Source organism: Carassius auratus, chromosome 46 (assembly GCF_003368295.1).
Source record: "Carassius auratus strain Wakin chromosome 46, ASM336829v1, whole genome shotgun sequence".
NCBI lineage: Eukaryota > Metazoa > Chordata > Actinopteri > Cypriniformes > Cyprinidae > Carassius > Carassius auratus.
The window spans coordinates 1,093,304-1,114,254 of NC_039288.1; the positions used below are offsets into that span (position 1 = coordinate 1,093,304).

General features: G+C 37.8%; 1 protein-coding gene across 1 annotated transcript; it reads right to left on the reverse strand.

Annotated features, from left to right (window-relative positions):
• Window positions 1–326: 326 nt before the first annotated feature.
• LOC113063822 (dihydropyrimidinase-related protein 3) lies at window positions 327–20,057 on the reverse strand. Its single transcript, XM_026234169.1, has 14 exons — window positions 19,887–20,057; window positions 16,876–16,964; window positions 15,740–15,924; window positions 13,037–13,201; window positions 12,061–12,122; window positions 11,599–11,679; window positions 11,049–11,117; window positions 10,732–10,852; window positions 7,830–7,986; window positions 7,049–7,190; window positions 5,579–5,749; window positions 2,479–2,658; window positions 1,847–2,003; window positions 327–1,337 (listed from the first exon to the last, which is right to left on the reverse strand). The coding sequence occupies exons 1-14, from the start codon at window positions 19,923–19,925 to the stop codon at window positions 1,252–1,254; spliced, it is 1,704 nt and encodes a 567-aa protein (XP_026089954.1). The 5' UTR covers window positions 19,926–20,057; the 3' UTR covers window positions 327–1,251.
• Between the last annotated feature and the right edge of the window lie 894 nt (window positions 20,058–20,951).

The window sequence follows — 20,951 nt, forward strand, 5'->3', positions numbered from 1 at the left end:
ATATATATATATATATATATATATATATATATATATATATATAATATCAAGTTAAACTAAATTTAAACAATTTCAATTTAATATCACCTGCTTTATATATTATTTGTATTGTTGTTGTTATGGAATATACAGCTAATATTACAGTAGAATTTAAGTATAACAGAACCATTAGAATTAGTTTTCTAAATCCTGTATTATCGTACAAATGCGATGTGACTTCCTGGTTTATTTGTGGGGTTTGAGAGCTGCGTTTCATGTCTGCGTATGTATTAGTATTTCTGATTTCCTTGTATCGTGAGCTGATAAATACACAGAGCAAATCATTCACAGTCAGTCAGTTGTAACTTGTTTATTGAGGAACACATTTTGCACATCACACGTTCATTTTCACCTGCTTTTTTTTACTTGGACGTTTAAAAAAAGAAAGGAAATATAATCAAACCTACATAAATATAATAAACAAGCTCGACCGGTAAATCTCTTTACACCACTGTTATTAGTATGTTGTCTCTTTCCAGTAACTGAGAGCTTTCCAACCAAAGTCAGATGAAAGATTCAGATATCAAAAACTTCTTCCAATAGTTTGTGTTATTTAAGAAAAAAGACATTGTAGAATGTCTTAATCATTTCTTTCGATAATTTAAGCTTGAACTAAAACGCAAAAGGTGAATATCTTTCTCCTGCAGACTTTGTTTAGTTTTCATCATTCGTTTTTGCAGGAAATTGACTGAAGTTCAGCTATTCATTTAGTTTTGTGTGTATCTGCAGCTCCAGCGAGACCGTACAGTATGTGAATGTATGTAACTTGTGTATCATTGCATGTATTTCCTTAACATTCAGCTTTATTATACTTAAAAAAAAAATGCACTTCAACTTCATTTCCAAAGTGACATTAACTAGCATAATCACAGTTGATGCACGCAAATAAAGCTTATGAGGGAGTACAGACGAAGCTCTATGAAACACACCACAGTAGTCCTTCCTCTACCAAACGCAAACATTGTTTTACGGTAATTCTAATGTCTTCTAATTCAGTTTCTCTAAACACACAAATGAAGGTAACGCTACACTAAAAGCTTTGCTCTCTCAGAGGTGGGCTTCTGGTCTTCAGTCGCTCAGCAGGAGGAAATCATGGAGGGTAAGGCATGAGTTCAGTGTTTTTTACGCTTCTTTTCTTTCTTTTCCTGACTAATCACCTTACTTCTACACTTCTGATTTGATCCTGGCCTCTCGCTTGCATGCTCTTTCTGTTTAACTGAGGGAGGTGATATTGGAGCGGCCCCCGGGGGGCATAAAGGTGCGTCTCCCAGCCGGTCTGACGGGGGCTTCCTCAGGACCTACGGAGAAACACAGAGATGTAAAAACAGTGTTCAATAAAGCGCGAAGCAAAACCTTTTTCAGACAAAAAGACGAACGCAAGAATGTTTACTTAAAAAGGGGGTGAAGTGCTATTCTATGCATTGGTGTAAATGAGTTTGCAACTGCTTTTTATCACTCAGGACTGCAAAATGAAATTGTGTCCACTGTTTTAGGGACTACTGGACTTTGATTTAAAATGCAAAGTATTGAAAATCAAAATAGAGTACTGATAAGAGTTGCATATTTATTAGTGTGTCCCATGCTCACTTGAACACTTGGATCAAATACAGGAAATACGTCATAGAAGTAGTCAAGTGATCAGGTGAAAAGTCATGAACTCTTTATGTTCGGTTCTGCATCTGTTGTATTTCATTCATGCATTTACTATTAATCCAAAGCGAATGAGATTGCATTCAAGATTTCATGCATTCCCTGATAATCAAGCCCATGATCCTGGCATTGCTACTGTAGCTCCATGGTCACTCACCTGACAGTGTGAAGCCAGACTGATGGAGGTTCCTCACAGGGGCTTTGGTGGGTGAGTTACGGGTGGAGGCAGATGGCGTGCCGCCCCTCGACATGGGTGAGAATTCAGAGACGGGGCCGTCGTACATGCCTCGGGGGACCGCCTTCAGAATGGCCAGCTTTAGGAGAGAGCCAAACACAGCGCTTCAGTTTGATACAGGTTACCGTTTACAGAGAAAGACTGAGAAAGGGAAGTTCGGGTGTTTGCATTTACATTCCACGGATGAGTTTATCCTCCTGTGGGTTGTTTTTGGGAACTGTGTGCTCGCATAAATTGTAAATTCGGCTTGGAAATTGTTTCCAGATGGTTGAGAAAGGTCAATCGTGTTGCGCTATCATCACTTTGTGTACAATGTAAGCAAGATATTTTGGAGATTTGCTGAATTAATACAAACAGTGGACAAAAATGGAAAAAACTGACTCGACACAAAAACAACTAAATGTGACTTTTCTAGAAAAATTATGATTAACTGCAAAAACTGTGAGGGGGGGGGGGGATAAAACAATTCCAGTACAGTGCTGTCTTGAATGTACTGTAAAAACAAATGAACTGCTGTCACGCATGTGTCCAGGGTCATGGGGTCTGTGCTGTACCTGTTTCCTGGCATTGATGCGCTTGTAAGCGAAGTCCGGAAACGGGGAGCAGGGAATGAAGCGTCCAGTGCCAGCGGTCGCGTGCAGGTTCCCATCCTCCAGAACAATCTTCCCCTGACAGATGACCAGCAGAGGTGCACCTCTCAGCTCCATGCCCTCGAACACATTATACTCCGCTGCCTAAAACACAACAACACGCAACACATGAACCAAAAATGACCACTGCAGTGCAATGCTTTTTTTTGCTTTTTTCTTGGTCCTTACTATAGCACTACCATATTTTTGGGGACAGGTACTATGGCTGTTTTTTATGATTTAATATTTATATTTCAATCCATTTTGTGCATATAATGCATAGCATTGCCTACAGTGATTTATTTTTATAGCCTGCAATTTGCACATTGGCTTTTTATCCAATTAACTAAACTGCATTTATTAAAACAAAACTAATAACTATTGAAATAAAACTATAATATTGAAATATTATTTATTCCTGTGAAGCAATGCTGTATTTTCAGCATCGTTCCTCCAGTCTTTAGTCACATGATCTTCAGAAATCAGAATAATATGCTGATTTGCTGTTCAGTTTCATGTTTTCATGGAAACAGCAATATCTTTTTTTCATTCAGTCATCCAACATAACATCGAGCTGCTGTGCTTTCCAACATAAACTCTTGACACAAACAGCCATTTTAAGTTTGAGCTTCTGCAAAGAGAAACATCAAGTTGTTCCACACTAATGGAGATCACAAGCTGGATAGAGGAATGATGAAAACATCCTTCTCTATTTCCTCGTCTTGGCCTCCTGTCTTTCGTTACCCCTCTCTCTGACCAGTTTAATACTGCCCTACTTTCCTCTTCTCTAGTAGATTTCGTAAATGTTGTGATGTCTGGCTATGATCCACAGTCTCTGCATTTGGCGCTCGTCCATCCTTTGTGTGCATGAACAGGAAATGACACACACGCAAAGTCTGTCAAGAACGCTGGCAAACACAAGGCTCTCTGGCAGGTGAGCTAGTCGTGTTTTAGGTGACTTCACAGAGCATGGGAACCAAGGATACAGAGCCACAGAATAAACAATCAATAAACACCAGCCATGTTATCCACAGTTGAAAGCCATGGCAGGCAGAGCTGTTTGGATGTGTAATGGTCTCTAGAGAAGGGGCCGAAAAGGAAATGAAAATGTGATGTCATTTTGGCAGCGCCTGAGTTCTGCTGAATCTTTCCCCCAATGCTTTTCAAACGATCCACACATATTTAGCCCTTGTAGTATCTGCTCTGGAAATTCCCATCTCACCTGAATCTAAAATCGTCTCTTCAATCAGTAGTTTAATGCTCTTATGCTTATGTTTGGAAGAGGAAAAAGAGTCTGGACCCTTTCATGGCTTGGTCATAAACTGCTCACTGCAGGTTCTCCAGAACTTCAATTGGACCGTGACACAAAAAAAACTGTCATTGTCCAAATTGTAGATGCATTGCAATGGTAACAAGATGAATAAAGTCGGTTAACAAACTTTGACGTTGGCTTGACAAGTTTGAAATAACCTTGAAAAGCTTTAAGTTTGAAGATTAAGTAACACTTTAGTTAAGGGACCAATTCTCAATATTAACTATTTGCTTGTTAGAATGCATATTACTAGCATATTGGCTGGTTTTGGTTAATTAGTACTTATAAAGCACATGTTAATGCCTTGGGGCCATTCACACAGAATGCGTTCTTACATTCCAATGTGCTACTTTTCTATAGTTTTTCTATGTAAACGCTTGGTGAACGTGAATGACCATTGTGTTCACGTCTCGCATCTTTTACTCCGTCTTGCACATGAGTGCCGTGTTTTTAAGATGCCGTGTCAAGTATTTGAAGAATTTCAACCTTTACACGCAGTGCCTCTCATCAATGTCAGTTCTAAAAGAGTGGACCAATCAGAAGACCCCGGAGGCGGGGCAACTGTGCGGCACTTTTTTTAATCATTCTTGAGCGCAGCGTCTCGTGTTTTTAGATATAAAGATGTTTTCTGTGTGAACGGCCCCTTATTCTGCATGACCATGTGTTTGATCCCTTAATCAGACCCCATACCTAAACTTAAAAACTACCTTACTAGCTATTAATAACCAGCAAATTAGTTAATTAATAGTGAGTACTGGTCCCTAGAATAAAGTGTGATCGAAGATTTTATTTGAAGTCAATAAAATGTTAATAATATCTTCTAATACATTGTTTACACAAATTAGCATGTTCTTACCATATTTTAACACTTTGCTAGCGTTTTAACATGTTGATAACATGATTTAGCACACTGCTAGCATGTTTGCTAGCATGATTTAACATTGCTAGCTTTTTAACCATGTCATTAGCATGATTTAACACATTGCTATCTTGTTTTAGCATGATGCTAGCATAATTTAGCACATTGCAGTTGAGTTATTGGCTTTAACAACTGTTTGCAAAAGACAAAGACAAGAAGTAAGGATGACAGAATTATGAAATCACTTATATAGATGTGCATACATCCTAAGTGGATCAAAAAGCACTCATTAACTAACTGCATTCAATACAAATGTAAACTACAGTAAATTTTCAATTAATTGTAAATAACATGCCGTTAAGTCTCTGGAAACATTACATTACGTTTGCACTTAAGTATATTCTATTATTTCCATAATAAGTACTCCTCATGAAATCCACTAATTGATTAGTGAAACTGTAATATGTAATCGATTAGAAAAGTAATAGCAAAAAAAGCTGCATTAACTGAGATAGAAGTTATGTTTGTTGCACAAACCTGTAAGTTGTTGGTTGGTTCATTAACAATTATGCTTGCAACTCTTCTCAATACATTCCTACAATAATAAATCTCTGCTAAACTTAATAAAGAAACCCAAGTGGTCTTATCGTTCAGATCTGGTTTTGTGGCCTGTTTCTATCCAGTGGTTTTATTTACGAAGGGTATCTGTATTAACAGTTTGATTAGTTAGAAGCATCTAATTCTGCTCAGAGGAACTGGAACGTCAGCCAGTTCAGTTTCCTCTCTATGTTTAGATGTTCCTCTGAACTATGGGTGTGTAGAGCGTTCACTGCATTTATTTAAAGAGCACCTACAGAATGATGTGTTTTAGCAGTGACTGTCCGGATGGCGTCTGTGTCCCAGATAACCAGATCGCTGTCGGACCCCACGGCTATCCGACCCTTGCGTGGATAAAGGTTGAGGATCTTGGCAGCATTGGTGCTTGTCACAGCTACAAACATGTTCTCATCCATTTTACCAGTGACCTGAGCAAAGGAAAAACAGACAACTGAGAATCAAACACAGTGTTTGTTTTATTTTGAAGTAGGGCGGCACGATATTAGGAAAAAATTACATTGCGATATTTTTTTTTCTGCGATATATATTGCGATATAAAAACTAATCAAATTACACCATCATGTCAGTTGATTAATATGCATGAGGGAGAGAGAGCAAGACAGCGCTCGTGTTGTTTGAAGACGGTGAGCGTGCGGCCAGGGCTTGCTTGCTCTCTCTCTCTCTCTCTCTCTCTCTCTCTCTCTATCTCTCTCTCTCTCTGTGTCTTTCTCTCACGCACGCTCACTCTCTCTCTCTCTCTCTCTCTCTCTCTCTCTCTCTCTCTCTATCTCTCTCTCTCTCTGTGTCTTTCTCTCACGCACGCTCACTCTCTCTCTCTCTCTCTCTCTCTCTCTTGCGCGCTCTCGCTCTCTCTCTCTTGCGCTCTCTCTCTCTCTCTCTCTCTCTGTCTCTTGCGCGCTCTCGCTCTCTCTCTCTTGCGCTCTCTCTCTCTCTCTCTCTCTCTCTCTCTCTGTCTCTTGCGCGCTCTCGCTCTCTCGCGCGCGCTCTCACTATCTCTTTCTCTCTCTCGCGCGCGCTCTCACTATCTCTTTCTCTCTCTCCCATGCGCGCTCTCTCGCTCTCTCGCGCGCTCTCTCGCGCGCGCTCTCTCTCTCTCTCTCCCTTGCGTGCTCTCTCTCTCTCTCGCTCTCTCTTGCGCACTCTCTCTCTCTCTCTCTCTCTCTATCTCTCGTGCGCTCTGTCTCTCTCTCTCTCTCTCTCTCTCTCTATCGCTCTCTCTCTCTTGCGCGCTCTCTCTCTCTCTCTCTCTCCCGTGCGTGCTCTCTCTCTCTCTCGCTCTCTCTTGCGCACTCTCTCTCTCTCTCTCTTTCTCTCTCTCTCTGCCCTGTTAAACTGACAGGACTTAAAAACACAAGCAAATGATAAACTTTCACTCTATGATGGTTAAGCTGTGCAATTAATCCGCGAATCACATTCGTCGAGGGCTGGGGAGCAGCTGGCCCGTACAGTTAATGAATAACGGATCAACTACGACAGCCTACATCGCACGTCCTGTGATATGACTATCGTGGATTTGTACATCGCGATATCGATGCTTAAACGACACATCGTGCAGCCCTATTTTGAAGCTTTAACGATACAACCACCAGCATTTTTGTGTAAAAATTGAGGTATTTTGTCTTTTCTGTATCTGAGGATGTGAAGTAGAATCAACTCGTAATTGATGTGCAATCACAGATCCATTTTCAGCTAGATTTGATCCTTACCACAGCCTTATCCCAGATGACGGACATCCTCTCCTCTACTCCGTTGACTCCTTCAGGAATCTGAGTGAAGTCGTCTTTCCCTATAGCCTTCTGAGCCACAGAGAACGTGCAGTGAGCGCTGCCCACCACCGACAGATCACCACTGAAACACACAGACAGTCTTAGATGATGTGTGGGGAACTCATTTATAAAATGTTGCATAAAAACAGAAACATAACGACCGTTTCTTTAGATCTCTGCCTTGTAGACGGCCCCTAATTAATGCCATTAACATAAAACGGAGCACCAGTCAATGCCCAAATCCGTCATTTGAGAATGGTTAGGGGCAAGAATTGCTTTGATTTCCAGATATCTGCAGTACTCTGACCCTGACTTTGCCCTAAACACTTTTCCATGTCAAAGACTGTTTATAATCCAAAATAAAATCACTTTGTAGAGCACACACACACTCTAAGTTAAAATCTAAATCTGTGTGTATGCACGTTTATGAGGACCCCAGCATATTTTAACAAATTGTTGAATTATTCAATGACTAATCATTTTGTTTACGTATACCATCATCTCTGGCCATAAGCAGGGAAAATCCTTGTTTGGATGGCGAGTCCATCAGTGAAATATTTTACAGTAAACTTCAAATATCAACTGTATTGTTTTTCATATTTTCAATCAATGATTTTTTTTAGTCAATGGTTTTCAGTTTAAAGTCCCACCAGAAAAGGACTAACACACAGAACTGTATTGTAAAATGACGTCATATATTTTGGGATATGCTTGTGTTTACCTGGCCAACAGGGTGCTCAGATAGTCTGGAGTGGTTGGGTCAGGACTGAGGGGTGGTGAGGTCACAAAAGACGCCGCCTTTGCCCAGTTCTTGCTCCAATAATGAGTCCCATCGGTTCCCAAACTGGCAGTGATCGGCTCACCAAACACCACGTTACCTAGAAATAACCGGGGCTTTGATCAAATCCCTCAACCTTATGTATGTGAAATGTTAACAATGATGCTTGTTACAGCAAGTAAATGCACATAAGACTCATTACAAGCATTGAGAGGATGAAACCCCACAGCACTACCTTATAAATCTCCACCGACACAAGCCTTTAGTCTCCGTTCAGGACAGTCAGAAAGAATAAAGAGGCACAGTGACTCCAGGTTGTGTCCCATTTAAAGACAGTGATTAAGCACCCAATTTAACGCACCACAACAGTGATGAATAGCGTACTAGAGACTGTAAGACATTTTACAGCACTTTTGGGAACGCTCGCAACCATTTCAGAGACATAAAAGTGTTGATGCCGAAATTATTAAATAATTAGTTCACCCAAAAATGGGAATTTTGTCATCACTCACTCACGACGTTCCAGAAACATAAGACTTTCATTCATCTTCTAAACACAAATGAAGTTTTTTTTTTAGTGCAATCTGAGAGATTTGTCCATTCGCCCAGTTTTTCTGCTGCTGCATCATGAACGCACTCACAACCGACACGGAAGAGAAGACAATGCTGCATAAAGTCATCGTGTTTGCTATTTTGGGACCAAAATGTATTTCCAATGCTTCAAAAAATTCTAACGGACCCTCTGATGTCACATGGACTACTTTGATGATGTTTTTCTTACCTTTCTGGACATGGACAGTAGACCGTTCACACAGCTTCAATGGAGGGACTGAGAGCTTTCGGACTACCGTATTTTTCAGACTATAAGTCGCACCTGAGTATAAATCGCATCAGTCCAAAAATACGTCATGATGAGGAAAAAAAACATATATAAGTCGCACTGGACTATAAGGTGCATTCATTTAGAACCAAGAACCAACAGGAAACATTACCGTCTCCAGCCGTGAGAGGGCGCTCTATGTCTTCAGTGTAGACTACAGAAGCAGTGAGCAGCATAGAGCGCCCTCTGGCGGCTGGAGACGGTAATGTTTTCTCTTGGTTCATTTCTCTTGGTTCATGTCAAATTAATTTTGATAAATAAGTCGCACCTGACTAATGTTGCAGGACCAGCCAAACTATGAAAAAAGTGTGACTTATAGTCTGGAAGATATGGTAAATCCAAAATATCTTAAAGTGTGTTGCAAAGATGAACGGAGGTGACATGAGGGAGAGTTATTAACTTTTTGGGTGAACTAACCCTTTAACTGGCATTCCATGCAAATAATTCAGCTTTTTTAAAAAATGTATACACTTACAGCCTTAACTTTTACAGTTTTATGTATTTTCATTTGTAAGACCATAATTAAATATTGTTTAAAAGCTGGCTTCTGTACTCCTGATACTTGACACTTCTCTTAAACTCTGCCACATGTTAAGACAAAAACGTAAATGTGAAAAAAGCTCATGTTATATGTGTTGATTCTGGTTGGGTCCCTGTATGAACCTCCCACAGTGAGAGCGCTGCATCTGAATGATTTACAGCAACTAAACAGCTAGAGCTATTACAATGATGGACTGTGGAGCCAAGGCATATAAAACAAACATTTCACAGAGAGCAAATAATGTACAGACAGCTAATATACAATGAAATGACTATTTAGTAATACTAATTTAATAATACTATAATTTACAATAATTAAACTGTTATTTAAACACATGTCACACAGATGTATCCAACTGAAGGTCATTACTGTCATGAATATACACGTCAAAGATGAGTGTAACTCTACAGAGGTTTATTTTAACTCAAAACTCATCCACATCTGTGAAAGCTCAAACGTAACGCTGCTAACACTGCTGGGATTTCTTCGTTTCTCAGACATTTCATCGTGTCCTGCACCTTCAGCTCACTCGGAAACTTCTCCAGAACATTGTGTGCATTCACACGAACGATTATATGTGAAATGTGCTTAATATTACAAATTGATTATTCATTTTCAAAACATAATAAGCGTCTATCAGCAGCAGCTTTCAAACTAGAGCATGTGAGTGCAATGGCCAATCAGAGGCTTTCCAGTCAGAAGTAAATCGCACTATAACAAATAAAGTATAAACATGATTATTAAGAGATTCAAAGCGGCGTACAGACAGACTTCACTCAGCTAAAATGAACTGCTTCGTTGGTTGTCTTTGCTCGGTTTTCCATCATTTTAATAAAAGTGTTATTTCATGCTGCTAAGTAGTTTTGAGACGTGTGACTATATTCAAATGTGAGTTGAATCTGAGATGTTTGAGTGTCAAAACAGATCTGCGCAATATGCAATACAGGTCACATTATTAGATTAATTAGATATTTAAAAAAAAAATCTTCACATAATAGAACAATTTTTAACGTCTTCATATTCATGCTTTACTTATGTGTTAATTTATGTTTTAATTTATTATTTACTTGTAATTATTAATTGCAATAATAATTAATTTAATGTATTTAATATTTTTGCTATGGTACTGAAATTGGTTCAGAGAACTGAGGAATGTCTCTGGTATTGGTACTGACTACTAAAATCAGAATAGATTCTTTCCATTATTGAAAATAAAATAAAATAAAATAAAATTAAATAAAATTAAAAATGTAAATTAAAAATGTAAGTTAAAAATTAAAAATGTAAATTAAAAATGTAAAATGTAAATTAAAAATGTTAATTAAAAATTTTAAATTAAAAATTTTAATAAATAAATACATCTATCTATCTATCTATCTTTTTAAAAATGTCTGAATTGCCCATCTGATTGTGTTGACGAGTACCTTTTTTCCTGGCCTGTGAGATGATGTCCGCAGCACTCTTGCTCATCACGCGGGTCACATAGAGAGGACAGTTGGTTTGACTGGCAATAGTGACCGCTCGAAACACTGCTTCAGCCTCCAGCTACACACACACACACACACACACACACACAGATTTACACACAGCTAAAATGCATGACAAATCTAGCTACCCTCCCCTATTTTCTTGGCTGACAGCAATAAATCCAGATAAAGGATCATGTCTGCAAAGGATCAGGGACTGCAGTGACGTCTAACCACTAACAGGACATCATCCAGCTGTTTTTGTGGTCACTGACCTCCTCTGGACGGCTGAGAACATGTCCCTCTGGTCCTGTGATGCCCATCTCCAGCATACGAGCCTGCTCCTGAACAACACACAGATCTGTTCTGTCACTCCTGAATTATTCATGCTTTTTTCAACATATACTGTATGGTGCATGAACTAAACAAACTCCTCTGGTGCTGTCATTCAAGGAACTGTACTGTTCATCCAAAAATGGAAACTGTCTCATCTAGTTTCACTGAGGAACACCAACATTTCTTTCAAGACAATGACAATGAAAAATATAATGTGACCACAGCTAGGTTTCTGAATAACATTGCTCTTTAGATGAGCTTAACTGTTATTTCACATTATTTTATGATTGAGTAACGTCTGGTTTCCAAACAGCATGCATTTCACTCGAGCAACTGTTACAAAAGATGTCAAATCCAAAGTTGGCACAATTCATCAGTACTGTAAGCCCAAATGTTTGTCCTTTCCTTATGAAGATCCAGAAAAAGGCTGCAAATGTGGAAACTGTAGATGTGGAGCTGTTTTTTTTTTTGTTCAGAAAGTGCACAAACCTCAGCAATTATTTCTCCATTTTCTGCATGGACCTGTGCAATTCCTCCATGCTCTCCGAGGAAGGTGAAGATCTCATAAATCTGTTAAAGCATACACAGAAGAGGCATATTAGATATTACACAGTGAGGTTTTAAGAAAGAAAATACTGTTCCAATGAGATCAAGTAAACTGAACGGTGGAAATCTAGTCTAATCGTGTTTTAAAAGAAACGAGGCATTTTTCATTAAATTAGGTAATAGAAGAATAACATTTATATATTGGTACATGTAGTACTTTTATATGCACCAATATATAAATACTATATAAAATATTTCATAAAATGCCAAGAGGGGACATTTCTAAACACATATGTGTGAACAAAAAACCCAACAAATGTCATTTTTAAGAGACGAAAGAATGTGTATATCCACAATACTGTTCTGTTTGAACAATAAATAAATAAAACTATAATTTGAAGTTACCTCACTGTTGCTCAGTTGATAGAGGTCTTTAAAAGCCATATAGACCTGGAAAGAGTTCACTCCTACAAGGACAGAAAGAATAAATCAGCAAACATAAACTCTGTTTTATCAGTCGATTGAAAGGTGAAAATACCATTTGTTGGTTCGGCTGTAATAAAGTAGTATGTTTCTGCATCATTTTCAGAAATAGCTCAAACGACCAAAAATAAGTTCAGTCTCTGGGATATCATACTGCTTATCTTTATATCTTCAGAAGGTTTTTTTTTTTTTTTCAAAATGCTGAATCAATTTTTTTTAACACTACTGGAATTAAAACTCAATGTTTTGAGGAATAAATAAATAATTGTTACCCCCTTGCATTTCTTTTTGGTGTAAAAATACCTAATCGTGACCTAGAAATGTAAAAATAAACAAACCCTTGCAAACCCATGCATGGTCATTTGTAAATATATACTGAATACACACTTTATTTCTATAACGCTTTATACAATACAGATCGTTTCAAAGCAGTGAAAAATGTAAAAACCTGCTGTAAAAAAAGCAGCTCAAGCCAGTTCAGTGCTGACTCAGTTCAGTTTAATAGCTGTGCACACACACACACACACACACACACACACACACACACACACACACACACACTGTATATACAGTACACTGTATTTCTGTGCATGCATGTATCTGTGAGTGAAACTCAAATGCACACTGAACGAACAAAAACACAAGATAGTTATGTTTTACATTTGTTATATCTGTGTGTATCTTGGTGTGTGTATATGACTAATCATTTAAGTGTTACTGTGCAAAAACATAATTTTTATAAGACTTAAAATTGTTCTGTAAGAAGTGTTTTTTGCATTGCTTTGCAAGAGATGCAGTGTGCATATGTTGTGGTTTTGTCTGTAGAGTTGAAAGAAAAGGAGCCATGGTTTCAGAAATTGTAAGCAATTATAAAGTGTAATTGCAAAGGACCTCCCACCTTTCTCTTTAATGAGACTCAGGGCCTCTTGTCTGACGCTGTCGTTCCAGTGGGTGATGTCCACATGCAGAGAGTAATCACAGCAGGCTTTCTCATCGGCCCACTCCCTCCAGCGCTCGAACGCCTCCAGCAGACTAGAGCCCGGCTCCGGGATCACATGATCCACTGCAGGACACACACAGACCACACACTTACTGAAATGTGCACTAGTGGAGCTCTAAAGTCAGATGGATTATCTGGGAGGGTTTCTTTTATAGGAACAAGTAATTCTGGTCATGCATATCAACTATTCACTCGGCTCACGATGAGATTCGATACACGATACTGATTCACGATACTGATTCACGATACGATATCATCACGTTTTTTTAAACAGAATAAGATTCAATTAATTAATTATAAATTAATTAAAACTAATTATAAATGAGAAATACGGCACATTTCTTAGTGAAATCGAAATATGTCACATAATTAAAATAAATCACAAGTCGAATATGTTTTTATATTTTACTTTGGTTTGTACGTTATTATTGAAAATCGTACAGTTTTTGTTATATATATATACTTTCTTTTTTTATTTTGTAATTGAATTCATTGATCGGTGTATTTTGTATTAGGTTTCGTTGTGTATTTGCCACTAGTTATTTCAATTTTGTGGTGCCTTTATTCTTTTCGTTTGGGTTTAGTGTTGTTTATGGATTTATTGTTCATTTGCGTTTTGTTTTGTTATTATGTTGCGATTGTGTTCTGTTGTATTTTGGCACCCCTTGAAAACTAGATATGACATCACAAGGGGTTAAACCTAATAAATAAATGTAATTCAGATTCAAATAAAAAAATACAAATAAAATAATTCTCTTTATTTAATAAAGTAAGGCTTTGTCTGTGCTCTTTCCATTCAAAATCAGAGGCAACCGCTGGATTTTAATCACGATCCAAACAAAGAATGCGACACGAGCAGTTCTGGATTTAAATTAGATTGTAAAACTTGAAGCTTAAGCAGAATGCTCTTACTACAGTTTTGTGAAACTATACTACATTAAACATATTTGAATGAAATAAAGCAGAAGCTCTGAATGAGACGCAGATCCACTCTCTGACTGCAGGTGGCGCTTGTGGAACAGCAGGGACCGTATCTCTTTTTTTAGGTTACCGCTGTAAACAACACTTTAATATGCAATATTAAATTTAATATTAACATTTATTGATGATTGAGTCAGTGGAACTTGATTTTATTTTACTTTTTTTTCCCGACTGAATTACTAGCACATATATTTTCGGCCCATTAGTGCAGGAACATCCGATCAGACGATAGCTTCTTCTCAGCATTGTTTCTCTTATCTAGAGTAAACCAATCTACAGAGACTCAGTGAGGAGCCTCTCAGAGTTTCACTGCTTCTTCTTTGTCTCCATATTATCTCCATGTCTGATCTACCACACGCTTCCTCTGGGAACAAAGGGATTTATGCAGCTGTTTTATTACTCTAAAATGAATCAGTGCTAACACTGCGTTTACTGTACAACAGGCCACTCTTTCATACCAGCTGTTGACACTTTTTCTTCACGATCTGTAGCCTGCGGTGCCCAGAAAGGCCTGCTGTCTTTCCACACAACTAGAATTTTACCGTGGGCCGAATACTGGAGCTGTGTGTGGCTGCCGGAAGCCTACTGTTGATGTCAGTGTTTATCCCTTTTCATTAACACACACACACACACACACACACTTTCCCCTGTCTGTGAAGCATATAGGATTTCACTGCAAAAGGAGATAACCAGCAACTGTTATGCTAAAGAGACATTTCTACCTGATTTGATCCGCATAAAGTAGTTTTGGTGATATAAATTAGGATATTTAGGTTCATTCAGCAATATTAAATAATATTGTTGCCAGTGAGTACATTCATATATGTGACCACAAAACCAGTCATAAGGGTAATTTTTTTTCGAAATTGAGATTTATGCATCATCTGAAAGCTGAATAAATCATCTCTCCATTGATGTGTGGTTTGTTTGGAGGGAGGGAGCAAAAAAAAAAACATAAATATTGAGAAAATCATCTTTAAAGTTGTTCAAATTAAGCTTTTAGTAATGCATATTACTAATCAAAAATGAAGTTGATATATCTCCAGTAGGAAATTTACTAAATATCTTTATGGAACAAGATCTTAATGTCCTAATGATTTTTGACATAAAAGAAAAAACTACAATTTTGACTTAAGACACTTAAGTGTTGTCACATTTGTCACATATTACCATTTTTTCCCAGTGTTCTACAGCTTTTTCATGATTTCTCATAGTTTAAAAATCTGAGCTGATGAAAACTAGTTTGCATGAACTCTATATGCATTAGACACGGAAAACATCCACATTTCACATCATCATTGTTGGGTGCTTTAATATTATAATGGTGTATACGTTCATAATTGCATAAACTAGTTCATTGAAACAAACAAACCAGTTCACAGAAAATGGCTCTGGATTCCAGGTAATAATGTTGTAAATGATGTTCAGTTTCTTGCACAGACTGATTGTTTCACTTCATAAGAACTCAATATATCATCAGGGATGCTGCCTGATATGCTTTTTTGACTCTCATGTGACAGTATCCATTGACTTGCATTTTATGAGACATCATCTATATCTGGGATGGTCTCAGGGCGAGTAAATTAACAGTAAAATGTTAGCAGATAAATGAGATCTCACCGATCATGGTGGTTCCTCCGGCGAGAGCAGCTTTGGTGCCCTGAGAGAAGTCATCCACAGTGCTCGTGCCCCTGAAGGGCATCTGAAGGTGTGTGTGGATGTCGATTCCTCCAGGAATCACCATCTTCCCATCGGCCTCAACGGTCTTCACCCCTCCTGGGACTATCAGGTTGTCTCCAATTTGCCTTCAAGTTGACAGACGATGGTATTCAGAAAGACCATTTTTAATTGCACTATGATATAAATGTTATCGGATCGGGCAGGAAGTGAGATTTTGTTTATAATTGTTTTTCTTATTTCCAATTACAAATGTCAAGGTGGGATAACTGTTCTTAGATCATAAAGAAGAAATGTCCGAATTAAACCCTACAAACAAAAAATTGTGCAAATAGTATCCTTAAGAGAATAATATTTAAAATATTATGAATACCAACATCTTTGGTCTGTAGACCCTCATGTTTATGAGTAATGGTCAGAATATAAAAAATATCAATAATTTGACCTTTTTATTACATGGAGTGATTAGTTAAGACAATATAATGATATGTCAAATGGTGTAATCGCGAGAAAACCTATGCTACACACACACACACACACACACACACACACACACACACACACACACATATATAAAATAAAAAAGGACTATGCAATACGTATGTGTGTTTGTGAGTATATATACTGTATATATACATAAATACAATTTTGTATAGTTAACATTCATTTTATTGAGATGTTCTTAATTTAAAAATTATATATGTAAAAATACTTATTTCCAAAAAAAAATCAGTGTAACACATATGTCTGGGTTATGGCATTTCACAAGGTTTTTTTTATTTTTATGAAACATGCATTACATAAAATGCATTTATTTTGGCCAATAAATTTATTTATTTTGGCCATAAAATGCATTTATTTATCATGCCAAATGTAGACAAATATAAATATAAGCCGGTTTTGTTCTTAGCAGGAGTAAGCCGCTCTCAAAAAATATTAATATTAATATTGGTTGTTGAAAGTCTGATGTGAGTTTAATCCAGAATGTTGCTACATATGGGTTTGGCTTTGATTTCAGTTGTTCACAGGGAGCTGTGTTTAGGTCCGGTGTGTGTGTACTGTATCTGAACGCAGCTTACTTGATGACTCCATCCTCCATATAGATGTCTGCATAGAAGGACTGGTCATCGTTCACAATCCGACCGCCTTTAATCAGGAGCCTCTCGCTCTGAGAAAACACAAGTCAGAATCAGGATACTGCAAAACAAATGTAAAAATCACCATCTTTGCACGTTATCATTTATATTTAGATTGCAAAACAGTAAATGATTTCAATTGAAGTTGCATGAGCATCCGGCTGTCAACGTCAACTCAAGCTCTACACAGATCGCTTTTCTAGAACTATTTGCTTCAGAAACTAATTTTTGAGAATTTATGGAGTTGTTGGAGTCTTGAATTCATTAGATTAAAGGCTCCAACAACTGGTGAAGCATGACAATTAATAGCTAGATAATCAGCAGCAGGTTTTATTATCCCTTCCACAGAAGAAGCTCTGTCAGTGAAGTGTGCCAGTGGACATGTAATGTCATAAACATCAGATAGAACACAATGAACATGGAGAATCAAAAACACATTGTATAAAAATCAATAGAGCAGGAACCCTGAGAGCAACTTTAAAGCAATAATGACTGAGCTTGTATGGATCTGTGGTCATTCATCAACCACTGAATCAATGGATGAAGCTCCTCATATAAAGCCGGATGTATCATGGTAAAAAATAAAATGTACAGCCTGAATGCAATGTAAGTCACTTTGGATAAAAGCTTCTACTAAATGCATAGATGTAAATGTAAGTCCAGACTGCAAATGGGTGATTGGAGCCCCTGTAACCTTAAATCTAAAGAACGTGATTCATACTTTCATTCAGAATATGTTTTTAAATGCATGTTTGCGATGAAAGACGACAGCTAGAAACTGAAGGATTCCAGCAGGATGCTGACAAAGCACGGAGCTGTAGAAAGTGTATTAACAGTAAAGGACAGACCGTTCGACGAATGCCAGAGCCGTGCATGCAAACAGTGCTGTCATTTGTTTAGTGTGTAAAGACACGGCCAAAGAAAGCTGAGCCAGAGCACATTACAGCGTGGAGCATTAGCCACGATGTGCGGGATTGAAGAAAACCTCTCTGCATGCCTCCAGAGCTGCAGTCTTGTTGCCTGGTCACCAAAATATTTACCATCGGCTCATGAGAGTTTCCTCTTTTCTGCCCACACAGCAGTCAAAACACTGGAGCTCACCCATCTCCATAATGACCAACCTCTGACACTTCAACACATCCACCCTGTCCCCCGGCCGAGATAGTGACTGATAGAACAGTGATGGAACTCTACACAACTCTATTATGCACGGCTGAACTGTGCCTTATTTCTGCTTTTAGTGACAGATTCCTTATCATTTACACAAAAGGCTGACGTTTAAACCAATATATAATACAAATATCATTAAATACTAGTGTGGTTTGTACTATTTTGGATTAATTCCCCCAACCACTTGCATGAAAACTCTCCTTGGTTCAGTATAAATGATAAAGACTAAATGGCATGTTTTGAGTTCAAAACAGCAAAATTGACTAAAAGGTGACTTTGTGCCTACAATGATTTGTGATGCAAAAATAAATGACATTTTTGCTTTTGGAAGTTGCATTGAAAATCGGAACTAGATCCATGCGTTTCCATTGGAGTGCCACATCAGGAATATTAGAAATATTTTTTGGTATAATGACAAAATCAAGGTTTTCTTTTACACTGCATTCAACTACTAAAGTAATACAGCCTACCATAGTAATCAGTAGCACCAAATATATTGATGTGTCATCTAGCGCTGATGGCGTCAGCATAAGCAGCAATCAATTTTTGCTTGTTCAGCAGCCTTTTTAGTAATGCACTTACAGTGAATGGCATCACATTGAAATAAATTGCACTGATTTGACAGTACAGCCACTTACTAACTTTGCATGCAGTAAATTACATATACACAGTACAATATTACTTTTCCTCCGATAAAAGTCATTTTTGTGATATCAGACTTATTATTTTAAAAGAGCCAATGTTCTGGTTTGAGATGCCTGTGATCAGTGTTTCAAGGCTGAAACACACACACACACACACACACACACACATTGTAAATAGAAAATTATTTCACAAGCTTAACAGTAAGGGTTTTAACCATAAATCTGACATGGGGAAAAAGCAAACTAAATTACCGGTGAATGTTTGAAATATACAAGGTGCACATCTGCTTTGAAACTATCTGGGATCCTCACAGATTTGGGATGGTTCTTACAGACAGGGCCGGGGAGCGCCCTAAAGCTCGTCTGTTGCTGGAGATTCAGACAGCTCCCAGGCCTGATGCTAATGTGCAGAGATAGATGGCTCTTTTGGGTAGGTCACTGCTGAACAACAGTCCTGATGTCCAGAGCATCTGACAGCAGCCTCAGTCACAGAAAGACAAGACCACACCTCTCCTCTCCTCTCCTCTCCTCTCAGAGAACCGCTCTTTAATAAGACTCAGGTTTAATTTAAATATACACGTCCAATGCACATTTTCTCCACCTTGGAGACATCTTTTCAGCTTGATAATGTTAAAGAGCAAATGATGGTCTCTAACGAGAAAGGCTCGTGCGACATGGACTGCGCAGTCTAACAGCATCAGCACCACGAGGATCTCTGAGACAAAGAACATCACCATAAAAACCCTCATCCTGCACTGCAAAGGATTGCCAAAATCTTTCCTGGACCCATGCACGCGCACTCAATCTTTACAAATATCAGTTGAAAATCGGGTTTGTGTTTGGTGCTATCTGTAAGAAGTGTGTAGTAGGTTCAGTTATGGGCGTGATTTTCTTGCTGCAGTACAGATCAGACTCGATGTTATAATAATCTAACAATAAAAACTCCACCACGGGGTCATTCTGCGGCATCATTATTTTTTAATATGATTCCTAACAAAATACAATTTTAAACACAATCCCAATTCCTAATATTTGACACGCCTTCAGCCTGACATGTAATCTTGCTACAGCTTTTGTTACAAACGTCCAGATCAAACCCACAATACGCATTCAAATATGAATATACATGCATGAACTTACAGTGATTTTGGGGATGTTCTTTTTGCCTTGGTAAGACATGGTTTGTTCTCGGTTGATGTAGATGTCTTTATTCTGTTCTTTTGCTGATGTTAGTGATTGCGCACACTGAATTTGATTGTCTGCTGTGCTGGGCTCCTCCCTCCATGTCCTGCTCGGTGTCGCGTGGCTTCTGAACCACCAGGCGGCGCTAAATTCTGAGTTAGAAAGCCCGACTCGTTTAACCGAATCGGTTCGCTCGAACAGTTCTTGTAACTGAACCGGTTAAAAAATGATTCATTTTTTTATATATATATATTTACGAAGAGCTTTTCAAATGTCATGTTTTAATAAACGTTTATAACATTATATTTTTGATTAATCTGAATTAATTTTAACGTATTACATATCTTTAATACAGATATAGTAGCCACATTAGGCTAAAAAATAACAAAAGCTCACTGATTATCATGAGAATGGGATTCATTTTGCAGTAATTGCATTCTTCGTACCCATAACAGTAATAGGCAAGTAATAATAATAATTTACACCATTTTCTTCACCCGGTTTCCCCCAAACTCCAACTTTATTACTTTGAGAACAACGAACCGGTTTCATTTCAAAGAACCGACTCCAAAGAATCATTTGTTGGTGAATCGGATAGCTTGTAAACGCTGGCGTTAATAAACAGATATATAAATAGTTGCATAGTTTAGTTTAGTTGACATGCTTTCCCTCACCCAATGGAAACAGATTCAATTAATGTCAAATGATTCCTGACAATAAAGATAATGGAACATAATAAATGCTTTTTAAAAAGACCAGGACCATTTATAATGTAAATAATAGGCCTACACTTTAAAAGAATAGCCATTGTGTAGTGTGAATTATATATAATGTTTTATGACACTTAAATCAATAAAAATTAAATTAAATTAAATTAAAATGTATTATGATTTAAGAAACAGTTCAGACATAAGTAGGACTTAAGTACATTCATAATTCCAAAACATTAAAGTGAATTATGGTTGAAGTTTACTGTCTAAGTACTTTACATGTGCTTTAATATGTTAGTCAACACATCAAGTG

Bases quoted from the DNA above. Each gene is read 5' to 3' on its own strand.
- LOC113063822 (XM_026234169.1), bottom strand. From the start codon at position 19,925: ATGTCTTACCAAGGCAAAAAGAACATCCCCAAAATCACT. The intron at 11,680-12,060 runs GTAACTTCAAAT...ATGCTTTAACAG, and splicing joins ATCAACTGAGCAACAGTGAG to ATTTATGAGATCTTCACCTT. The intron at 7,191-7,829 runs GTAAACACAAGC...TGTGTGTTTCAG, and splicing joins CTGAGCACCCTGTTGGCCAG to TGGTGATCTGTCGGTGGTGG.